This window comes from Hemibagrus wyckioides, linkage group LG22, assembly GCF_019097595.1.
Source record: "Hemibagrus wyckioides isolate EC202008001 linkage group LG22, SWU_Hwy_1.0, whole genome shotgun sequence".
In the NCBI taxonomy this organism is placed as follows: domain Eukaryota; kingdom Metazoa; phylum Chordata; class Actinopteri; order Siluriformes; family Bagridae; genus Hemibagrus; species Hemibagrus wyckioides.
In genome coordinates, this window is record NC_080731.1 from 10,967,997 (window position 1) to 10,992,377 (window position 24,381).

Consider the following 24,381-nt stretch of genomic DNA (forward strand, 5'->3'; position numbering starts at 1 on the left):
GTGCAGAGGCATAGTGATGAAAACAAAATGAAAACTAAAATAAAAGAAGAAACACCGTCCATTTGTATTCAAAGCTGTTTTGTCCTGCCTGGTATTTCCCAGTATATCATTTCAGTCTTATTGACCTCTTCAGCTTGAATACATTTTGAAAATAACTGTAATAAGAGGCAAAAAATAAAAAATAGACAACACACACAAAAAAACACACACTAGAGCATCAGTGGTAACTAAGAAAGCCAGTAACTTTACTGAGTTCTCTGCAAAATACAAATACCTTTTTGAATCCCAGCAGGAGAAAATGATTTTTTTTTTTTTTAATATCCATACATTAATTTTTCACTACATACAGCTGAATCAAGTCCCTTGAGATACAGAGATGTGATTTTTTTTAATTTAATGACATCTTGTCTTCAAGTGGCGACAAAGTCCAGCTTATGCCGCTGAAAGCCTCTTTCTCCTGGTTTGAAAAAAAAATAAAATAAAATAAAAAGGAAAACGAAAAGAGAGAAACACACTTTCCTTTCCACCTTACCAATGTAGGTTTATACAAGCTACATTTGTTACTACGTTTTTTTTGTTTTTTTTTTGTTAACTTTTTTTGTTATTTGCATTTTTTTTAATGGAAACAATATTTTAAGGAAAAAGAACAGCAAACCAAAAAAGGGTGAACCAGGGAGTCATATGTGTACATAATGCGAGATTTTATAGAAGAAACGATGGCATACTGAGTCACAATACTGTACATTTGTTAGGTTCTTTTTTTCTTCTTCTTCTTTTTTTTTTTTAAAATAGATTTTGTTTTGTTTTTTATTTGTTTTTTTTTTTGTTTTTTTTCCCACCCCATTTCTCATCATAATTGGTTGAATGGTAATTTGAGGTACTGGGAGGGTGAATATGAGGTACCAGTATTATTGTAAATTACATAAAGCAAAAACAACATATTCAGAATTCTGACCTTCTCTAATCCCAAAGAGAATGGACTATAACAAAGCCAAGATAACACTGCTCCATGTCTTTGGTAGAAAAGATTTCAACAAATGTCCAGTCTCTGATTCATGCGAAATCAAAACGATTACACTGCAGCGATCTCAGTACGATCAGAGGAGACGGGTAAATGTGTTATTGTAATGGGACAAAACTAGCAAAACACACGATCGAGGATTCACAACATATGCCTCATTATAACCATGAATCCATACTAACATGATATATCCCTTAGTCAAAAAAAAACAAAAAACAAAAAACAAAAACATCAACCAAAAACCCATGAACTCTTTTCAATCTTTCAGTGCAATGTCAATTCAAGTGAAGGTATCGATTCCTTGTTTTGAGTTTAAACAGCATCTGCTTTGGTTCACAGACTAAAGGTTGGTTATATCACAAAGGTTGTGCTTCTTCCTAACCAAAGCACACATGTGGATAAATATCTTGTGCTCACTGAAAGTTACATATAAATACAAGCAGGCTGACCACTGCTATATTAGCAACAAGAAACGCTGGATTCGGCTATAAATGTAAGTGATCTTTATTACCGCGAAAGGGGAATTTTTAGCAGTCAGCAAACATATCTGATAGGAAGTGTGCTTACTTTAGGAGCATACACATTCTTCACCTGAGTTTCCTGATACCATTACTATGCAAAGAGGTGTATTATTTCCCCCCCAAAAAACCTAGATATTTGTGCCAATTGCTGCTTGTTTAATTTACACTGAATCTACCGTTCTTGCTGGGTTTCCCTTGAAAGATTCAGTATGGAGCAAAAAGAAAAGAAAAGAAAGAAAAAAAGAGAGACAAAACAAACATGTGCAACTGTACTTATGTAACCTCACACTGACAAAAAAATGTTATGACCATAATTATCATATATATATTTATATATTAGAAAGCTATACACAAGCATGTTAATTTCACAGATATTTAAAAGAATCTTAATATTATTATTCAATATTATTAGAAATACACATTAAAAAAACTCTACAAAATGAGGAAAAAAAAGAAAAAAAAAAACTTCAGCAAAGCAAGGTTCCTCAGATGTCATGGCTTAGTTTTGAAAAGCCCAAGGTTAATCACTCTTATACAACTATCATTTTTTTCATATAGGCAAAGCTTTCAAAACTCATTCTGGTTTATATAAACTACAAAACGCCACAAAAATGCTTTGCATTGTATTCCTTTTTATATGAAAATATAAGCAAGAGTATCATACAATTGTTTCTTTTTCATGATTTTTTTTTTTTTTTTTGTATTTTTTTTTTTTAATACTGAACATTTAAAGCAAGTCCTAGGTTTGTGATTTCGTCAGAATAAACTAACATGGCTCTTAATTTAAGGTATGGTCCTTCATCTACTGACTGCCATTTTTGCGAATAACACTCCCATTTCTTCAGAAAAGCGCTTGATTCATCAGAGGTTCTAAAATACTCCTTCTCCTTGACTAAAGCCTAAAGGGGCTGTACATCTGTACAATCCTTCAAAAAAATCCTGCATAAAAGCTTCCATTTGAGATCAATGTCCAATGTCTGGCAACCTCGACCCGTCCCCCTTGTCCCCGCCCGCCCTCTATGTACAATACGTTGAACCTGCAACATGACTTTGTCAATCATAACATACATTTAGCGAGGGAACATTCTGCAGAGAGTGGCGAAGAGAACTAAATCTGTACACAAAGTACTGGTAGAGCAACTCAAGTGCTAGCCTGTCGGCACTGGCCCTCAGCTGAGCTTCTCCCATGGCTGAATGTCGCTGAGGAAAGTTGTAAATACCTTTACAAAAAAAAATTCGAGAGTACCTGACGATTTTTTGTTACTATGCATATATGTACACCTACACACACGTGTAAATATATATGCATATATGGTTAAGTCTTGAAAGTCAAATCAACACACAGCAAAAGTTATGCATAGTAACCCCACCCACTAAAACACTGTCTTAACCCTCTAATGCTAGCCCCTACCTCCCTTTCCCTCCCTGACACCCATCAATCACAACAACATGTACATTTGACACTCTTTGAAGAAGAGAGCGAAAAACAAGTAAATTGAAGAAAAACCCTCCTGTCTGTTTACACTGTGAGTTACTTGACAGAGCTTGGAGGGCAACGATTCATCAGAACAGATCGAGAGAACGTGTGAATGTGATGATGGACCGAGGTCAAGTGTGGGGGCTTTTGAGGTGGGGGGCGTGGCTTATCATGTGGCCCAGCCCTCGGAAAGGCGGACTCGCTTGACAGACGGACTGTCGTGCTCGTCCAGGCCAGGTCGGCCCATGCCAAGGGGTGAGTGGAAGTCGGGCCTGTGCTCATCGCGGTCGCTACCCTCGCTGCTCAGGCTGTCGGCTGGAGAGCGGCCTTGTGGGGGCGGAGCCTGTTGTGGGGGTGGAGCCTGGTGCTGCTGCGGGTGGGAAGGGGGTGGGGCATAGCCGCCAGGTGTGGCGCTGCTGGAGCGGTCTCTAGGAGGAGAAACAGGTTCGGACTTGATGTGCAGGCTTTGGGTAGAGGGCAGGGAGAGATTTGAACCCTGACATAAGTGAGTGCTAGTGCAATTTCTGTAGGAAGGAAAGGAGACGAAGGGGGTGTTACAGAACATGGCGAGTGCCACGTGCACTCACGTACACACATACTGACATACAGAAATCATTGTCTAGTCACTGTAGAACTGTGTATTCTACTTACTATCAATTTTTAAAGCATAAATGGTACTAGTGGATGGTACTACAACAACAAAAATGCAGCTTTTGTATGTTTACCGTAATTACTGTACTGTCATTACTGTTATTAAACACAGTGGAGATTTAATACAAATGCAGTGCATCTCATTAATTCCTAATGGTGTCCTTAAGCTACATTTGACAGCATACAATGAAGACATAACTTGTTAAAAAGTTGGGACTAAGAAATGAATGAGAACTGAGCGAAACATCATCAAAGTTTTACAAACTAACAAGCAGAAGTGTATACTGTATCTTTATTGTGTGCATGTGTGCGTGGCTGCGTTAAAGCTCACCCCAGCTGGCCGAGGGCAGAGTGCTGCATGTTCTGGAGGTGCTGCTGCTGCCAGCCACTCATTGAGCCCAGGTGCAGGGTGTTGGCACTGCTAAAGCCAGATATAGATGACAGGTCGGCACTGCTTAGAGAATATTCTAGAGCAGAAAACAAAAGAAGAACAAAGTTAGACATCTACATCTTTTCGGTATTCATGCGCTTTGAATTACGAGAAGAGGTAGAGTTTCATGAGAGTAGTTTTCTAAATTCTTTCAAAGTCTTTCGAAATTCACATTTGACAGATAGGATTAATGTTAGCAAATAAGTACAATGTGATTCAGACATTCACTCGCGATTATACACAGTATGTATAAATACAGGTGCACTTCCTCTAGCTATCCTCTCAAATTGAGCACAAGTCTCCATACTTTAAAGTCATTTCTTTTCAGACTCAGAGCCAAAGTAAAAAGTTATAGTAAAATAAAATTTGTGCACATTTCTGCCTTTATTGTAATTGTAATTATTGTAATCTCAAAGAATGTAGGTGATGATAGTAATGCTTTGCTGAGTTTCACATACCAGTACCATAGGAGGTGGAAATTGCTGAAGGGTAGCCGCCCATGCCCTGGCCTGGTAGAGTGGGTGTTGCCACAGAAACCACAGGGGTGGCCAATGACTGTGCGGACTGTGAGTTGTTTATTCTCTGATTCTGTGGCAAAAAGAACAAAAAAAGAATGAATGTGATTGAAGGAAGAAGATAATGGTTAGCAAGCAAACTTGCTGGGAAGAAATGAATCACTTGACACGTAGAACCACCAAATTCTCGCAAACTATCATTTACAACGCCTGCAGGGCGCCATGTCGCTATAGTAACCCATACAGTCTCCAAGGCAACAGGATCAGCAACAGCAGGGGGTGGGGCTGTGCTTTTTTTCTAGAATGATGACTGATGAGGTAGAAATGCACTCATATGCCTCGTTCTGTGGGTAGAGACAAGCTTTAATGGAGTTGAAGCAGAAATGGTGGGGTCAAACTGATTTAGTGGGCAGCACCAGGTGATAAGAGGGTGTGTTGATGTGAATCCACCACTAGGAGTCTCACTTGTGTCTCACTACAGCATTCTTAGGAAGGGATGCCAGGTGTTGTTTCTTTGGTCAGGCGAGAACTAAAGTTACCTGTAGTGTTTTCTATATGTTCATGAACCGTCATATGATTTGTTGAGTGAGTCCTTGCTGATACTGTATACTACCCTTAACTTCGTCAAAACCGAGCTGGATCTAATCGCCATCTAGTAAAATATGACAGCTGCTGGAGGATGACAGATGGCCTTTATGTCTATTAGTCTGTGCCACTGTTTTGAGTGACAGTCCCACTTACCAATAGAAGGTCAACATCCTCAGACTGTTGGCAGTAAAGAGGGGAGGGTGATAAATTCAGAATTAGTATCACTGGATGAAGGAGGATCTTGGTCAATCTAAATGAAGACTATGGGTTAGACTGTCTATGCATGATGTTGAAAACTACACAAGCTACAGGGAGCTCTTGTATTCTCTATGAAACCAGAAAACTAGTGACTGCTCATGAGGACAGGAAGAGAATTGGAAGTGCAGAGACGCAATTTTGAGAAGAACAGTCAAATATCTAAGAGCTACTTACGATTGAAGGCATGTTGTTCTTGGTTCCTGGTGGGATGAGAACGCGCAGGTCAGGCTTTCGGCTGTTCATGCCCAGGTTCATTGGTGGGGGCGACTTGGCCTGCATGTTCTTGTTCATACCCCCAGAGGACACCAGCAATCCAGGAGAGTTACGGTGGTTTCCATAGCCGTTTCCTAAAAGAAAAAGAAATAGAGAGTCATACTTACTTATATGCCAAATATAGCACATCAAGCTTTCATTATAACACAACTTCTAATCAGGCTCCATTAGACTCACTAACCTCAACTAAATGTGCCATTTTCCAAGTCATCTACAATAAAGCTTCCTTTCAGGCATGTCTCGACATATCGTTTTATTTCCATATTTCTTTCACCAAGCATGGCCGTTAAAGAAACATCGGACCCGTTCCGGGGTATTGCACCTTTGATCATTTTTCACCTAAAATGGGAGCTTTTGATTTCATCATTTCCCCTAGTTTTCACAGCCACTAAGCAGTCACTCATGTGCACAAAGCCCTTGCAGAACACACCTTATCCATCAGCTCTCAGAAAACCGCAGGGAATTAGCTATCTCTCATTAGACATAACCTGTTTCAGTCTTCCTTCCCTCTAGGTCTCATAATTTGAACACTTGTGAGCAAGGCAAGATTAAAGTTTCATTTGAAATCTTTTAATGCAAGTAATTATTTGGATTTTGGATTTCAGTGGTAAAATGTAAGATCAGTAGAAAAAAATCATCAGTGGGAGCTTTATAACGGTGAATGAGAAACTGGTTTGGTAACTGAATAGCTGAAAATAGTGTGAGAGAAGAATCTCTCTTGTTTTGACTGATCTGCCTTCATTAAACTTCTACAGTCATCTTTAAACATAAGAAAGTTGGGGATGTGGTAGCTTATTGGTTAAGGTGTTGCATTACTGATCAGAAGGTTGTGAGTTTAAATCCTGAGCTGAGCTGCCACTGCTGGGCTCTTAAGCAAGGCCCTTAACTCTCAAGTGGATAAAAATGAAACTTGCTCTGGATAAGTGTCTCTGTCAAATGTAAATGAATTTTGTTTAGGGGCGCAAAGCAAATTAAATCAAGGTTTTATTTGTGATCACAAAGCATATATTTGGGCTCATTAAATAGTGGACAAAACCTTATTTTTTTTTAACAAATCAGAAAAAAATCCTACATACTTTTTTATCAGGATATAAAAACTGTAGGTATGAAAAAGCATAAGATTTTAAAACGTGCTCATTTTTATTTTAAGAAATATTGTTAGCTAGTTAAGGTTGTCATTTTGGGTGTCAAACACATCACCTACCTATTTCAGCCTAGTTCATTAGTTTTTAACACAAATGAAAACATAGAATGGGGCAAGTACACTAGAGTTTTCACTTGCCTGGTGGGCTAGCAATGGATTTATCATTTGTCCACGCCTGCTGAACATTTCTGTTCCATCTAAACCCTGTAACCTCACATATGAAAGCAAATAGCCTCCATCAGCTATCTTTAGAAAAGATGAGTATGTGTGTGTGCCAGAGAGACAGAGAGACAGAGAGAGAGAGAGAGAGAGAGAGAGAGAGAGAGGAGTCCCATTTCTTCCTGCTGCGGTTTTGTGGTAACGAGGCAGGTGGTTGGTGAATAGAGAAAACTTTTTAACCCTTTGTTTTTGTAAAATCTGATGGCTAAAATAAAAAAAGGTCCAATGCAGTATATGTATTAAGTGCATGTGTAAATAACAATGGAATTATGACCAGATTTTATTTTTTCTAAGACCTGGATATTTTTTTTATATCCTAATCAAATATAAGGAGACATTTTGTAACATTCATTAAAAATCACTAAAGAAAAATAGCTAAAATATATCAAGAGTTTTGATTGGTAGAATCTGTCTGCCTGACAAATGCAATTTCCCATAAATGCTAAAAAAAAAATGTTGACTCAAGCGCCATTATTACGCAATGAAGGATAAATGTGTGTGTCTGTGTCCATAAATGGCCAGTGACAGCCATGTAATTCCTAGTAATAGCTAGTAATAATACTAGTAAAAGCTAGTTCAGAACTGCTACACCAACTGTTCACTGACTCCATCAAACCCAGAGGGATATAATACAGTGGGAAAAAGAGACAGAAGTATGGTGTCTTTGTTTCTTTTGATATCCCATTTTCTTTGTGGCTTAAAACATGAAGCACTTTTCACTTGCTGCCACTTAAAAGAGGGGCAGGAATTATACGTTAGACATAAATGAACTTCCTAATCATACGCTGAAGGGGAAAACGAGACACAGATGTTGTCCTCGGCAATTTCTCCGCAGTGATCTTTCTTTAATTTGAAGGCAATGGTTTTTTGTTGTTTTGAAATGAAAAGTCTGAAAAGCGCAATTTGTATGATTCGAGGAAAATGAGGGGGGAGAGGCGGGTTGGGAACCAGGAGCGTGTGTGTGTGTATGTGTGTGTGTGTGTGTGTGTGTGTGTGCCATTTGCAGTGATGTATTTCCTGCCTCCTTTCATACAGTGAAGTATAGGCTGCAAGCAGCTGGCTCTAGTACTTTTCTGAACACTTGAAGACTCAGCAACCACAGATCATTGTTAAGGATTCAGAGGGAGAGAGATAGAGAGGACAAAATACATCCTTTTCCCCCTTTCAAAAACAGATGTATTCACCCTAAAACTACCTCCATAATTTTAAATCATTTAGGTAAAATGTGATGTATTGCAAGTCAACATACACATTATAAAAATGTAAGCAGTTTAAAGTTCTGCGGTTCTTCTAGAAGAGGGCACACTGCTGCTCTCTGTTTTGCCCTGGTTGTCATGGAGACATGCTAGATTTCACAATGTGTCAGAGATTAAAATTGAGGCCGGCTATTACGCAAAACAATCATATAGTGCTTACGGAGCACTCCAATTACACCACCTGATGAGGGTTGTGAATATTGTTCTGAAGCTGTTACTGATGCTTTTGTATTAAAGTGGTACAGCTAAGTCAATTATCGCAAATTACAATCATATATGAAGATGAATGAAACGGGTATAGAAATCAGTCAATATGCTCAAAGATTATAACCGAAGCTTTAAACGGAAAAATACAGGGGATAACACACCAACATGAAACCTCTAACTAACGACTAATTCAATTATAATTCATTATAGCTCTGTTTTGTCCAATTTGTAAGAATCCATCGTCAAACAATGGAGGGGGGCTTATTTCTCAAACACTGATAAAAATTAAACCCTAATACGACTGCACCTCTTCTGTAACTAAACTCAGAACGAGCTAAAGAACAGCTGGCAATGTAAGACCAATCTCACAGAAATGCAACACGCCATTGACCTTCAAACTGTTCTGTTGCTCTGTAACTGAACGGTAGTCTCTCTCTCTCTCTCTTGCTCTCCCATCTCACTCACAATGGGGAAGTGCTAAAATTACAGCTGGCCAGATACCAGCAGTCCCCTCCACCCGCCCAAATGACTTGATGCGTACCTTTGATAAAGAGCCTGAGGCTATTTCTGGGCCTTCGCAGAAGAGGACTAACTGTTAATGCACACAGACTGAGTTTCCTTGTAAGGGGCTACAGGGGCTGGTGGCCGTGATAGCATGGATAATTACAATTTGGTCATGTGCTGACTCTTTGTCTTGGTGTAATGGCTATACTGAATTTTTGTTCTGTCTAAATGTATATTCCACTGGCCTTGAGGTTTTGAACCATGGCCCAGGTTTGCCCAGTAAAATAATATTATTCAAGTACAATTGCTAATTGAGTGAACAGCACCTCATCAGCCATGGGTGAGTAGGAGAATTGTGATTCATTCCCAAAATTTGAATCTCCCTGATGTGTTCACAAGATGCGATAGGGAATTTTTTCCACAGTCTAACTGACCTTTCTGCCATGCCTGATCAACATGTGACCTTCTGAAATAAATGCCCATACACACTCCGGTACGCAGAAGTTGTGGTTGTCTGACAAGGCCACATTTGGCACATAAAGAACTGTATGAATGGAAAATTATCGAGTCATAGTAAACACACTGTATGGCAAAAGCTAAAGCCAGAGACATTGTTCCATTTTCCAAACGAGTTGTGATTAAGACTCTTTCGTGCTATTCATCATTTACTGTAATGCCATTTTAACCGCACAGTGTGTCTCTTCAAATAGACTGCAGGGAGCATTTTTAAACAGCTGGCATGTCATGCTATGAAAAACCTCAGCCATGACTAAGAGCGAATTGGAGTAAAAAAAAACAAAAAACTGAATATTCATCCAGTATGCCTAGTTGTGGCCCATTAATCTGGAGGACACTTGAATGGAACGTCTTTGAGTGCCTCATGACTTCTCCCTGGCTCTTGTTTCCAATCGGATGGCCTGTATCAGAGCTACAGTGCGGCCTCTGTTTGGCTTCCCTAGGACACAATGGTTGCATTGGACAGCCGAAGACTTTGAATGTGGATGGTAGAGCCGCTACCATAAGAGGTACTTTTGTATAAGAGGGACAGTAAAGGAGAGGAGATAGACGTAGGGACCTCAGCCTCAACTCTCTCCACTGGCCCTGGGGGCACTGCAGGGCCAGACAAGGTTACCCAGCTGGGCTAAACCGAGCGCCATGTCAGTTTCCAAGAAGCTACTGTCCTGATTTTTATATAGAATATAGCCATGCTTCTGTGGTGACCACTGCTGAGCTGTTCAGACAGACATATACACATCCACCCACGCCCACACACACACACACACACATGCACAAACACACATATGCATGCATAAGCTGTCTCTGAAGCAACCACAAGTCAAAGCCCCAGTATGTATCCACATGCACTATAACTTTTCCTTTCAAGTGGATTAGACACACACACATACACACACCAAGCACATACACATTCCAAAATCTATTTATGGGCAAACACACTCTTCCTCGCACTCCAAACATATGCTAGCAGTTATGCCATACAAGAAATCGAAAACCTGAAGGGGCCTGACCAGGCAAGTGATATGCATGTTCTACTTGAAATAGATTGTGGGTCAAACAACAACAAAAAAGACCCTGACCTTGTTTATGTCATGTAAAAAGGCGACCAGTATTTATTTAACTTGCCAAGCAGACTAAAGCCCTAAGCTCATGGTGCATGTATGTGAAACTTAGCCAAACCTCAGAAGACAAAATGTTTTTGTTGTGATACGCCCCTCAGACCTCATAGCGTTCTAGGATAATTGTTATTTATACAGACAAAATGGGTCAAGAATTGAAAATGAATGTCATTAACTAACATTTACACCATTACACAGTAATTACTTTCTAAAACGAATGACAGGCAATGTTTATTTCAGGTATGCTAGCTCACTAAGTTTTGTTGTTTATTCTAGATTTATTCCAACCCACAAACTGAATGTTAATGTGAACATTAACGACTGCAAGAAAATCATTAGCACAAGCCTGGCCTTCCTCAAATCTTTTTAGTCTGCTTAAGCTGGAAGAAAATGTGAGTTGTGGGTGAGTAAAAGACAAGAGGGGACATACTGTAGAAGGTGGGGATGCCATCCTTACCAGCACTGGTGCCAGGGCCTGTGGTAAGATCGGCACCCATCAGACCACCTACAACAGAGGAAAAAAGAGAGGAAAGTGGGGAGGTGTTTCAATAACCTCATTGCACTTGACATTCAGATCCTACTGCCAAACCTGCCTTCAGATCTGTCACATCATTTATTAAGCTTCATCTTCAGCCATATCCAAGTGTGTGTGTGTGTGTATATGTGTGTGGTGGTCAGGCCAAAAAAAGCCAAGGTGACAAGAAAGAGTGTGTGAAAGTGTGCATGAGGGAAAAAGACTCTGCCCTTCTTTTTTGTTAACAGTATGCTTAAGGGCGGCTGGGGTGTGTGGGGGGGAGGGTTGGGGGGGCGCTGTGGCCGGAGAGGCCGGGCCTCTGCATCCAAGAAAAATGACACAATTTTATTTTTAAATCAGCAGTGCAGTGGTTGTGGTCAGGCAGAGCAGGGGCTGGGCCAAAGCTCATATTTAGCCAGTCCTCCTGTGCTGGGCGGCTGATTGCATCAGGAGAGCATGACTGCTAATGACAGGGCTGAAGGGGAGAGAGCCAGAGCAAGCCAGAGACTTAGACAGAAAACTGGGAATGGGCCTTGATGATGTGAGTGGGTGTCGTAAAGTGTACTTACAACATATATAGAGGATTAGTAATATGCGCTCTTTTTGAATAATAATGGTATTGTATAGAAAGGAATCAGTGGCAAACTACAATGTGGTTAAACTTCACTCTAAGTAATCCATATAAGGCTCACACACAGATGTGTGACAAATTAACATTAAGGGCTTTCTCATTACAAGTCACGAGCACATCTCCACCATTCTTTCAAATTATGATGGTGGAGGGCAGCGCTGTCTAACGCATCGGTTTAAAATCTTCCATTGGTGTCCAATTGCAGTGAAGATGTGGTGACTTTGAATGCCATAGCTTATGAAATGCTACATCCTTTTCACCCACATCAAACCAATCTAGTGGCAGAATCATTGTTGAAGTGACCACTGCCATCAGGATAGAAATGTTTTGGATAAATGTTTGGGATAAATGGGATAAAGGTGATCAGCTGGAATAACTGTATATTGACAAAACATCTTACCTGCACTTGGAGGTCTGTGTGTGACACCTGGGGACATGCTGTTCCTCTGTATGCCGTGATGGGCCAGTGGAACCAGGTTATGGTTGCCTAGGGATCCTCCAGGGTGGCTGTAGATCTGGTTGCTCACTGGGATGGACACTGGCATATCATAGTTGGAAGGGGGCACGGCCTGCAGCGTATGGAAAAGTTATAGTTAATAAAACAGCATAGAACCACAGTGAACACTGCCAGTGACTAAAGAAAGAATAGGGAAAATGATAATTATTGAACACATTTTATATCAGTAGAAAACAGAAAACAAAGAAGGGCAGAGAAAAACAGAAAGCTATGGAGTGAAAGAGAGAGATCTTATCTGATCTTCTTTCATTTACCACGTTACTCTATGAGAGCTTTAACCTTGAGGAGACGTGTGAGCTCTTTCTCCTCCATGTTGTGTTTCGTAAGGAAAAAAAATAGCCCCTAATTGCAGCCATGTGTCCTAAGGGTCCGTAAGTGCTCATCTGGGGGAGCATCAGCCGGCAGAAACCAGAGACGAGAGCCTTGTCCCTCTCTCTCTCCGTCTTTCCCTCTTTCTGTCCGCAAGGCTGAAGCAATCATTTGCTCAGAGCTGGGCAAATATTTTCGTTCTGTGTAGAAGGTCTCCTCTTTCCCTTGTGTGTTCAGTTTTGCTTTCTTTCGCTTTCCCACCTCCCTGTGCCTAAGGTGTTCCCTATCATATTTTTCCACAAAAATCCCAAACAACTCTTTAGGTTTTAGTATCATGAATAACCCTTTGTTATACTACTAAATTTATCCACAAGTGCACTCAGAATCCTATCATTTCTGTGCTTTCTAGATCATGCGGAGTGTCTCGTTTCTTCCTCCCTCTGTCTATCATGCTCACGGTATCTTGCTTCATCTCTTCGCAGGCTGTTATTTGTGTGGTGCCATCCTTCCTGTTCAAGCCACTCTATAACTCAGAGAACACGGAGAAGCTGCTGTGACCACAAACCAATCCGGCCATCGCTATAGCCACAATTCTAAAGTTTACCGTATACCATATCTCACACATACACATATCTCACTCTATGTGTGTGTGTAGGTGTGCGTAGGTGTGTGTGTGTGTGTGCTTCTTCTATAGTACCTTAGATTTAGTAAAACTTTTCATATAAGACACAATGAAATTGTTTTAGCAACTTAAAATGACCACAGTATATATCATTTTAGAATATTTAAAAACGGTTGGGATTGATATTTATTAAAATAATCATAATTACAATATGAATAATATAAAAAATAATCACAATATAAATGAGGTATTTTCAAGTGTATCGTGAGGGAGGGTTAAGGGTCACAAGCCCAACAGTGATTCCTGGAATTTATCACAATTCCAAGTTAAAATCATCATAAGCTTTTTTGGAGATTTCACGTACTAGTTCTCTTCAGGGTGTATGTGTATGTACATGAGCGTGAGAGTGTGTGGCTGTTTTCTGCAAAGTTTCTTGAGACACATGACCTTCTGTGTGCTTTTCAACTAATACGCTGTGATGAGAGGTTGAAAGAAAACACATGCAAATTTAACCTCCCCTAAACCATAACTCAACCGTATGTGAGGTTAGAAAGCATTGTTGACTAAATGTAATTAATAGACGCTTTTTTTCTAAACGCATTATGATTCTCATCACACACAAAGAAACGTTTGTGAATACTGAGTCAGAGTCAAGACTCTTCATCTTGTTTGAGGATGACTGGTGATGGTAACAAAACTCAAATCTCAAACCACAGAATTCAATTCAGCAAGCACGGGATAAGAATAGTTAACAGCATGCTAGCTTTTGTAGCTAACCACGAGCTTCTTCCAAGCCTTCAATTCAAATGACTTTTCTGAGAGAACGGTTAGCGCTACTATAGCAAGGTGGCATGGCTGTTAGATCTCGGCCTGTTGTCCTCTGTAGCTGCTGTACTTACAGGGATCTTATGAGTCTTGATCATATGATCAAACTCTTCGTTAATCAGTTTGTATTTCTCTTCTGTGCGTGGAGTGAGAGCGAGAGCAGATTCAAGCTCCGGGCTCTCGCTGCCTTTGTTCTCCTTCTTGCTCAACGCCTGAAGGCCATAGAGAGAGGGAGAGAGAGAAAGAGAGAGAGAAAGGGGGAGTGAGAGTGGTGTTTATGGATGGAGGTACTTACACACAGTCTCTGTCTGCTGATCATTAGGTCTATGTCCTCGTTGATTTTGCGGTACTTTTCCTCGGACTCTGGGCTGTGACCGACTGAATCGTCTGCGTCTGGGTCAGGGCTGTCACACCCATTTAGACCCTTCTTTCTCAATGTCTGCAAACAAAGCGTTCAAATGTTCATCAGACATCAGGCGTGGGAGGAGCGTCGGGGCAGAAATGTATAGCTGGAGCTCTTATGCTTTTTAGTATATTGATTATTCAAAATTAACTGAAGATTTTTGTTAATTAATTGGATTAAACCAGTTTCTTTAGGGACATTCATATATAATATGTATAATAGCATAGAAATACTTAAAAGTATATGTAGTATATTGTAGTGAACATATGCATGAAGTTTACATAACACAATATTATGGAAAATGCGTGAAACAAATAAAGGCACAAAAGAGCTGAACTAGAGATTTATAGGAAATAAACACATTCATATTCATGGAATTCTGGATATTCCAGAGTAAATCCACAGCCAGCAGTTTTCTTCTCAGCCACCTGATGGCCACCTTCTAGTAGAAATAACACTCTCCTCACATGGTGAAGTCAACCTAAAACACTGTGGGTCTGTACTGTACCCTATTTTGATTGTTCAGCACAAAAAGAATACAGCACAATCCGGCTTTGTTTCACATTCATTTCCTAAATGACTTCATCAGTGGATGTCTGTATACATGTGCACAAATAGCCAGTGTCCTCTTGTTATTTAAAGAAGTCTTAACTGTTACCGAAGTAACATGTAACAGGCAGCTCAAGATGCTTCATCAAAAACAGTGAGAAAGGCTATAATAAAGAGACATTAGCGTATACGGGAGTACAGCCGCTCGCTAACGACGTGCACGGTTAGCGCACTCGCACACGCTTACGCAGACGTACAGCGTCCCTTTCATCTGCCTGTCTACATCACAAACCCTGTAATTAAATTTACTCTGCAGACGCCAAGACTTGATGAAGACTGACAAAGAAAGTGAGATGAGATGAGTTAGGATTCATTTTCTGTTTGAAACACACACATAATCTGGTGTTAGAAAAGAATTAGCATATTCTACTTTCACATGAGTTTTTCTTTAGTATTATAGTTCATTTTTTATTCTTACGTACTTTAATTCACTTAGAATATATTTTATTTGCTTATTTAATGCAAGGATCATGTATATGTGTCTGTTTTTTTTTTTTTAAATTAACCTTCAATCCAGTTATGAACAAACATGCTTTCCTTTATGATAATGCCTTTTAGCATTAGGGGGTCTTTAAATGAACTTGGCTAAAGGCAATGATATTTAGGGTCACTGTAAAAATAAGAGCAGTGAAGGAGTGAACTGATGGAGAGAGTGTACTGTTGGAGAACTGATGGCAGTGAAGGGTAAAGAGGCAGTGTTGCACTGATGTGAGGTCATGCTGGCATGCGTAGCTTTCATGCAGGGCCTGGCAGTTTAAGAGCCAGCGTGGGGCCGCCATGGGGGCCGCCTGCAATGCCACTCATTCCACACATGTGCACCTGTCAGAGCGCCCACACCTGTCACCAGCCCTCACACACACACACACACAGACACACACACACACACACATGCTGCAGGGGGGGCAGGAGAAGAGCCAATCATGAGTTTGGTTCCCAAAGATGGCCATAGATGGTTTGTTGGCACTTGATTCTCATTCTCAATCTCTCCAGGTCTTTCCCCTTTTTCTATCTCTAACGGTTTAATGTCCACGACATGTACCACATATAATCACAGGTTAAATTAAATTACTACACATGACAAGCTTGATTAAAAAAACTATCTGACAAATAAATCAATTTCCCAACACACCACTCTACATCTTTGATGTTTCCAGTTTGTGTGACTAAAAATAAGTCGCTACAGAGAACGAACCCACTTTGTACCTGATGTGAGTGGAGGAATCATTTCCTAGTCTGACATCTTAATAGCTTCAGTAGATGAAAGCTGCATGATCCACCGTCCAAAACATTATTGATGAGGAGTAATCAATCTAACAAAGCGGAAAATGGCCTTGCAAGGGGAGGAGGGGGATTCGGGGGGCCAATGTGGTAGAGAGAAGAAAGAGACAGGAGGTAAAATGGGAGGATAGAGCTAAAAAAATTGGGAGACAAAGACAGTGAAAATAAAGCCTTCAGAGGCACACTCCTAATTAAACAGCTTCCTCTTGATGCTGCCTCTCTACAATGGCCTACATACACTCATCTTCTCTAACCTTCAGCCCAACACGTGCACATGCATGTGTGTGTGTCTGTCAAACCAAATGCCATGAAAGGTTTTGCTGTCTATACCAAGTGTAGTCTAAACATTTTCCATCCACTAGCTACTATTTAATAAACTTAACTCCCTATCTAACATCCTTCGCCGTTTCAACAGCAGACCTGATGAATTAATCAAACCACTCAAGGATCAGACCCGCAGACCAATGCAGCAGACAGCCTCCCATGTGCCCACTTTATCCTCTATATGGTATGTTAGCCTTCAGTCAGTCAGTCAGTCACGGCCAACCTTCAAACACGCTGGAATCACGCCCAGAAATGTGGGGGACTAAAGTCTAGACGGGCAACTTTTTCTAGACGGGCAAGATTTGGGGTTAGCTGGAAGAATCATACAAAAGGAGTGCGTCCATTTCTGGGGCACCTCTGACAGTCTAGCGGTCTGGGGCTGGAGAGAAGCCGACATTTCGAAGCATGTTTATGAAGCCAAGGAGACAAGCCAACAACAAAACAACAAAACAAATTCGTCCCCTTTCCTTATTGGAAATAGCAGCTGAGCTGTGTTGCCATGTTCAGACCGTGTTGCATGAACAAAAACAAGCTCATGGCCCTGAAGGCTTCAGAACCAAGTGAAATAAAAGCTTACCGAATGCTAACACATTTTAGGTGAAATCACATAACTGTAGCTTGGATCTCTGGCAAACCAATATACTCAAGAGTCTGGTTCTCTGATAAATCGTGTTCACAGGTTATGTGAAAAAAGAGGAATGTTTTTATATGAAGTTCATATTTCAGCAGTTGGGTGGTTTGCCTTATTCAGCATGTAGTGGACCAGAAAGCCTTTTCCACTCTGCACCATAGGCTCATGCAGAAAGCCGCTGACTCTGAGGTGGTCCCATTAGGCCAGCAAAAATGACTTCATGCCACTCAGCAGCCCCGCCTCTGTGATGTGTGTGTGTAGTGGGGTGCGTGAGGCTGCAGGAGAGAGAGCGAGAGGGTGGAGAGTTCCACACACTCTATTACACATCATTTTATGGTACCTTGCTGAAACCCCATGTGCGGAGGGAATGCTTTTACACACGTATCAACACACACACACACACACACACACACAAACAAAGACTCAAAGCAGACCCTCTGGCCCACACATTCAGCCAAGCATCCCATGTGCCTGCAATGTTGAGCAAATGAGATCCCTTTCCGAGAGAATGAGAGAGAGGTCGCAGCTTATTGGAAGCAGGTGGTCGGCCGGGAGCAGGGGAAGCCGCTACTTCATTAAGTGCGGTTTGAACATGCTACTATGGATGGAGATGACAAGGGGCAGGGATGCCACATGTGTGCATGTGTTGTGTGTCTGAGAATGTGTGTGTATATGGCCACCAAACCACCTTCCTTTGGTAGATTGCGAGAAGACCTTATGGCTGGGTGATTTTATACAATTACAAAAAGTAAAGGCCTTTTTAATTCGCCAAATGCACTAGATTGGTTACTTTACCACACACACACACACACAAACAGAGCCTCTCCATGCAATGAAATCTAGAATCAAAGAGATGAGCTTAAGACCCATCAGCCCACAGTTGAAGCAATACCGCACTTTAAGGATGTAATTACAGCTGTCTGTGGTTTATATGGGGGGTGGGGGGGTGTATGGGGTCAGGCTCAAGGAAAATCCATGCACACAGATAAATTCTGTCATTGGGCGCTGCTCAATATGAGCTAATCCCAGTACAAAGACATACAGTATAGGACTGTGCAGACAAATGGCACAATAGTGAACCGAGTGGCACTCTATTCAAGAACACAGCTGCTCCTCATAGAAACATCCATGTGCATTAAAAACGAATGGAGGAGATTGGAGGAAACATTTTTAATCATTCAGGGCTTTTAACGTATCTTAAGGGTATGGACTGTATCTAAGGGCTTGAGATTTTTGAGCAGTAATTCCCAAAAGCCATCAAACGTGGTTAGTGCATAGAGATTAAAATTGAGTAAAGAGAGATCAAAATCTATTATCCCATATCCCATATCAGTGCTTCACTATCCTATAGGGAATAATATTTGTTTCATGTCATTGTAACAGAGCATCTGTCTGTTGTTTGAGGTTTATGAGTGTAAAAAGCAGCATCTCATGTCCTCTCACTGTGTTTGCATTAACAAGAAGGACAGTGAAGCCTTTCATCGTTTATGACCCATCCCAAATCTGCACAAAGGCACCCTAGTCATGGGATAAAGGGGTGCTTATAGCATGGTCATCTTTCTATTAGATACGCATCTGAGATACTGACTTTCTTCTTTATTATTTGCTAAGAGACAGACATGCATACACACCACCTCCTTAACCCCTAATACCACCCCCTACCGCTAACCACCCACTGCCACCCCCCTTTCCACACACACACACACACACACACACACACACACACATGTGCAACATGCTGTGATTCTTTTTTTGGCTGGTGGCGAGTTAAGGTTCTCTATCCTAAGTGTGAAAACACACACACACACACACACAGATCAGTTATCAGCTTTTGTCTACTGCATGGCCTCTTATCGTGCAGCTGCATTACAGGAAGGGGCTGAGAGCTTTGAGGAACAATGAGCAGGCACCTGACCTCTCTGGCATGACCTTGTGTTTCCACACCCGGCAGGCCCGAAGGGAGCCCACGGAGCGCTGCTGAATGCCATCTACACCCACAGCCCAAAATAGACGCTCGTTATTCCGCCCACACTCACAGGGAGCATGAGGAGGGCGCGACTCTCATTTTATGTTTATTTTAAAATGTAAAAAAAAAATGTTTGATTACTGGTATATCACTTAAAAATTCTCTGTGTCTGACCTCCTTATATACTGCACTTCTCTTCTACTCTCACTTATTGGTGCCTTTATGGTTTAAAAATGCCTGATCTATTGTCCCTTTTATTCTGTAAGAACCCAGTAGCATGAGGGTAAGAAAGTCTTACACGGTATCTTTTCCTTCTTAACAAAATCAAAGTGTTTTATTTCACTTCTCTGGGAAGGAATGAGAAAAACGGAAAAATAACCGAGACAGACTGACACACACACACATACAAAAGAGAAGTAAATAATAAGGAACCTTTATCCTGACGATCAAATGTTTATTGGCACCCTGAGGTCTGGTGGCATGGGAAAGGGGGGATTTGAGTCTTGTGCCTTAGCTGGCCAAGGGCAGCAGTTCATCGGGTGCTGAATGAATAGAGGCTTGCTTACTCACCCTGTCTCTCCACGCCTATTCTTCTCCATTCGCTTCGCCAGAGCAGTAAGCCAAGCGCTAAATTTAGCATCGTTGGTTGCTATTTTTAGGCCACTACTGGTTTTTTTGAGGCATTTATTAGGGGAAGAACACTAAAAAAACACCCAGACTCTCACGCACACACACACACCCACACACACACTCACACACCACACACACATGGAGGGAGTGAGTGGGAGGGAGACAGAAAGAGAGGGAGGAGGAGGTGGTAGAAGGGGCTCCCAATTTGGACATCTGAAATGCACTCGTTTTTAAAGTGTTGCTGCGTGTGCTCTGCAGCTGTTTCCAATCAGATGACGGCTAGGGAAAACAAGAGAGAGAGACTTACACAGAGAGAGAGAGAGAGAGAGAGAGAGAGAGAGCATGCAAATTCCCCTCAAGAATTCATCAGCCACGAGGTATAAGTACAACAAGTTGTTCTGTTGCCGCCCGTCCACACAGCTTTAGATGAAGAAGGCTGGGAGGCTTGAAAAGCACAAAGAACCTCCTCACTCCCTGACTGATCAGCCTTGCTTTGAAAGTTGAAAGACATCTCACAAACATAAAAAACAGAATTTGTTTTTCAACTGATCTGACTTGTCGAAAAAAGGAATGTGGCTCGATTCTGCTTAAGGGCTTCATAATAGCTTCATAGAAACATAGAAAAAACTATTGGTGAATAAGCTAAGCAGCTGGCAAACTTTACAAATGGACGCCCAAACCAATTCAAGTGCTGCTGTACTAAAAATAGAAATAATATACATTTCTTTCTATTATCTTATTTGATTCCTTCTCAAACATCTTCAGTCCTGTGGTTCTCAAAATGTGCTCTGATAACCCAAGGCCCTAGAGGTCTGTGATGTATATACAGAGAGGTTGCTCATATATCTACACGCAGACTCAAATAAATAAATAAAATGATTCATGTTTGCTCTATTTGTTCTTTATATTAAATATTATATATCTATATTAAGTCACTGGAAGCCACTGTGCCACTGGAAAAAAAGGCACAGCTGGAAAAAAGGGTACTTAGACTTTAAATCCAAAACCTTCCAGAGTGACAGAAGTGATCGCTCTTATTTCATCTTATCTAATATCCATAAACCTCATGCTATCTGCTGTTACACACTTGGCTTCTAAACAAACAAGAAGGACAGGGGAGTTTGTATTTTGCTTAATCGTGATAATCACAAACATTATAACGTATCTGATTGGAGTTTAAAAGAGCATTCTGTATTAACAGTTGTGCTGGAGAGTTATCGTATAGCGGCCTTTTGTAAGTAGAATGAATAGTCCTTCATGTAGAGCGCTGCGAGAGAACTGCTCTGGGCGAATGTTCCTTCTGATGTCGGCACTGTAAACAAGTGAGGAAAGAGTGAACGAGACGACTGAGGCAGAGTGCTCTAGCAGGCTGTTGACGTGTAAGCACCCACACGAGCCAAATATCTTTTAATTAAGTCATAACGGCTACTTTGAGGAAAAATTAAACTGAAATCAGTCCAATTAATTAGCGTTTCTTGGCAACATTAAGCATTCTGCAAGACGTTTAATGAACCTGAGTTGACGGTTCTGTGCAGGTTTTTTTTCTTTTCTTCCCTCACTCCCTCTCTGCTTCAGACAGGCGACAGTGTAGGGGAGGTGAATGCCCTGTATGCGCTCTCTCACACATCTCACCATACGGAGAACCATACGAGGGCAAAACATCGTGAGGGAGCTTTGCGGAATCTCATTAGCTGAGCAGGTAGTCATTAACAGAATGACCTTTGAAAATAATTACCGACCTCTCTTTTTCTCACACGCTGTTCCCTCAACACCTCTACCGCCTTATTCGCTCTCTCCCATTCAGAAGTTGCAAGTGGAGGATGGTGCGAGCACTAGCCGAGATTAAGGGGTGAATGTCAGATTAGGTTAATCTGGGAAGGGAAAGAGATTGGCCCAAGATGTCCACAGGCTTCATGTGGATGTGCATGTGAAAAGGGTTGACTTGAAGGTTGTTCTGCTGTTCCCATATCCTCTTATTCATGTACTTATCTCACGATGTCTAGCATTAGGAAAAGAACCCCAGGAATTATATGATAAAGGTTAATGTCAAATGAAGACTGTAAAATAAAGCTTGATATATTGTTTCATCACAGCCAATTAAACCTGAACCTAGAGTGAAGCCTCGATAAAGGATCAGAAGACTTTGAAGAGCGTCACCAATAACTAAGCACTTTCGGTGCATCATAGCCGATCTTCAGTATCACTAACTCATGCTGGAAAAGAGCGCAACAACCCGCCGATTTTCCCAACCCTGTCTGGGCTCTTCTCTAATGCGCCTCACATGTCGGGTAGCCTTGCCTGGCACTTGCCGTTATAGGAACTCTATCTTTCTGTTTGAGTTTTTCATCTGCTGCCAAATAAACCATTTGCTGTATTCGTGCCAGTGCAACATTTGACATCCCACTCCGTCAACTGCGCTGCGCTGCTTTCTTCCCGCTAGTCTGAAACAGACTAATTTTACCTTATGTAAGCACCTGTAATTTGGTCTTTCTTTGCAACTTCACATGTAATTACCTGGACCTGCCCACCTATTGTCGAGCCTCAGATGTTGCTTTGCAGGAGACTTTTAATGGGGTTTTGTATAAGAAAAAAAAAGAAAAAAAATGTGCCAGTGAAAACAATTTGCCTGAGACGAACCAATACACCAAGAAAGCACAATTATGTTATTGCCATATTCAGTAGGGTTTGACAGTGCTATAAACACTGATTTGTTGCAAGAGATCTTTTCTGAGTTGACTCTAATAAGCTTCAGTCAGAGTGGGCTCTCCATAGATTCATCACATTTACTACACATCTTCATTTCTAATCAGTGATAAAACATATTGTGTAAAGCAATCTTTCTCTTTCGCTCTTTTGAGACTCTATATGCTGTACATAGGCACTTTATTACAGCATATTGGCTCGAGTAGCTAGCCTAGCAGACGTCCGAGTTAAAAGAGGAATGGGCCTGACCCTGAATAGCTAAGATGAAATTCTAGCCAAAGGAAGAGGAGAGAGGAAAAGCGTGCTGATGAGTGCTGGGGTGAAGGAGTAGGGCCTTCAGCCCCTAGCAAACACAGCTAAAGAGGCCGGGCAAAGCCTGCTGCTGCCACTCTCCCAGCGACGCTAATTATCAGCCGAAGACATGCTAATTACATGGAGCTTTATTGCTAATGTAGCAGTCCGCTCTTCGAGACGCCCACACGCTGTGCCCGGCTCCCCTGCCTCTCCTTATCCTCCCACTGCACCCTCCAAGGCATGCTGGGCAAAGACAGGAACAACTACGTTTTATCCTTGAGCTTGTTTTTTATCCTTATATGCGCATTTGTGGATTCTTTCATTTATATAAGACAGAATATTTACTTGGGGATATAAATACACAAGGGCGTGAATGTATATGTTTGCTAAAGATGAACGTCTTTCAATCTTTTTTCTTTTATTCACACGAATGTATACATCTTCAAAACTAGCACCCACCTCCCAGTTCCAGCCCTCCTCCCGGAGCCCAGCTGAAGGCTTCAGCCCTATCCTGCCACTGCAACAGCAAGTCTGCTTTGTTCCTCTTGACCTCCCGCTACCCCATCTCCCCCGGCCGTGATGTAACCTAGCAGCAGCCAAATGGGGGCCCTGTAGGAGCTCGCAAATCCAGTTAGCTTGCTGCCTCAGGCGCACTCCCAATCAATTTTCACTAGCACAAATCTGCCAGGGTGGAGAAAGAGCTAGCACTAACTTCTGTTTCTTCTACAACCGCACCGTTCTTTTTTCACACTCCTTTCCCTTCGACACATCCGAGCAGATTATCCTCAGGTGGTTTACATTATAGCTCTTTTATAATCTGTGCTTCAAAACATCAGTGTTTGGAATTTTGGTGTTTGTCTCAAAATTTCACTAAATCAAAGCTCCACAAACATTTCAGGCTTTGGGTAATTTGGCCAATTTGGAACTTGTGCTTTCTGTAAGAACAGAAAGGCATGACAGTGTGATATAAAGTGGCCTAAAATGGCATGATCACTTATTTCTGAGGTGGCTGTTTAACATTTATTGTATTTAAATGTGATGTAGCCTACGGATGTCTAATGCTACCAGATATGCTCTTATCTTACCACTTAATGGATAGAAACGCACTTATGCACTTTGGTTTCAAGGAATTCCAAAGTGAAGGAAGACAATTTATAATTCATTCCCTGGCTGAAGTTTAGGTCTAGACAAGATTAAAAGTCTTCTATACACATGTCTATAATGCATTAAGGGAGTGTAGTGGTCTACTGTCTTCACTTGGCAGGCATATCTGCTGTGTTAGAAATATAAAGCAGACCATAGGTTTTATCGAGTCTCGGTATGATTCAGAATCAAGCGTGATTCTTAACAATAATGTGAATTGATCATCACAGAATCAGTTACAGCACATGATCCTCACTGGTCATCTAGACACATTTCATGTAAGT

The 24,381-nt window shown here is 41.3% G+C and overlaps 1 protein-coding gene across 6 annotated transcripts in view; it reads right to left on the minus strand.

Moving 5' to 3' along the window:
• Nucleotides 1-221: 221 nt before the first annotated feature.
• mef2cb (myocyte enhancer factor 2cb) overlaps nt 222-24,381 on the minus strand; it is a 65,096-nt gene continuing 40,936 nt past the window's right edge. For 2 of the 6 annotated variants that reach the window (XM_058375211.1, XM_058375209.1), the window contains 7 exons: nt 14,412-14,555; nt 12,244-12,412; nt 11,129-11,203; nt 5,636-5,808; nt 4,559-4,688; nt 4,002-4,137; nt 222-3,543 (listed from right to left, as the gene is read on the minus strand). In XM_058375211.1, coding sequence (XP_058231194.1) covers nt 3,189-3,543; nt 4,002-4,137; nt 4,559-4,688; nt 5,636-5,808; nt 11,129-11,203; nt 12,244-12,412; nt 14,412-14,555 — 1,182 coding nt within the window. In that variant the 3' untranslated portion in view covers nt 222-3,188. Of the gene's footprint in view, nt 3,544-4,001; nt 4,138-4,558; nt 4,689-5,635; nt 5,809-11,128; nt 11,204-12,243; nt 12,413-14,190; nt 14,329-14,411; nt 14,556-24,381 lie in introns of all 6 variants that reach the window. The other 4 variants (XM_058375215.1, XM_058375214.1, XM_058375212.1 and 1 more) reach the window with 4 other exon arrangements.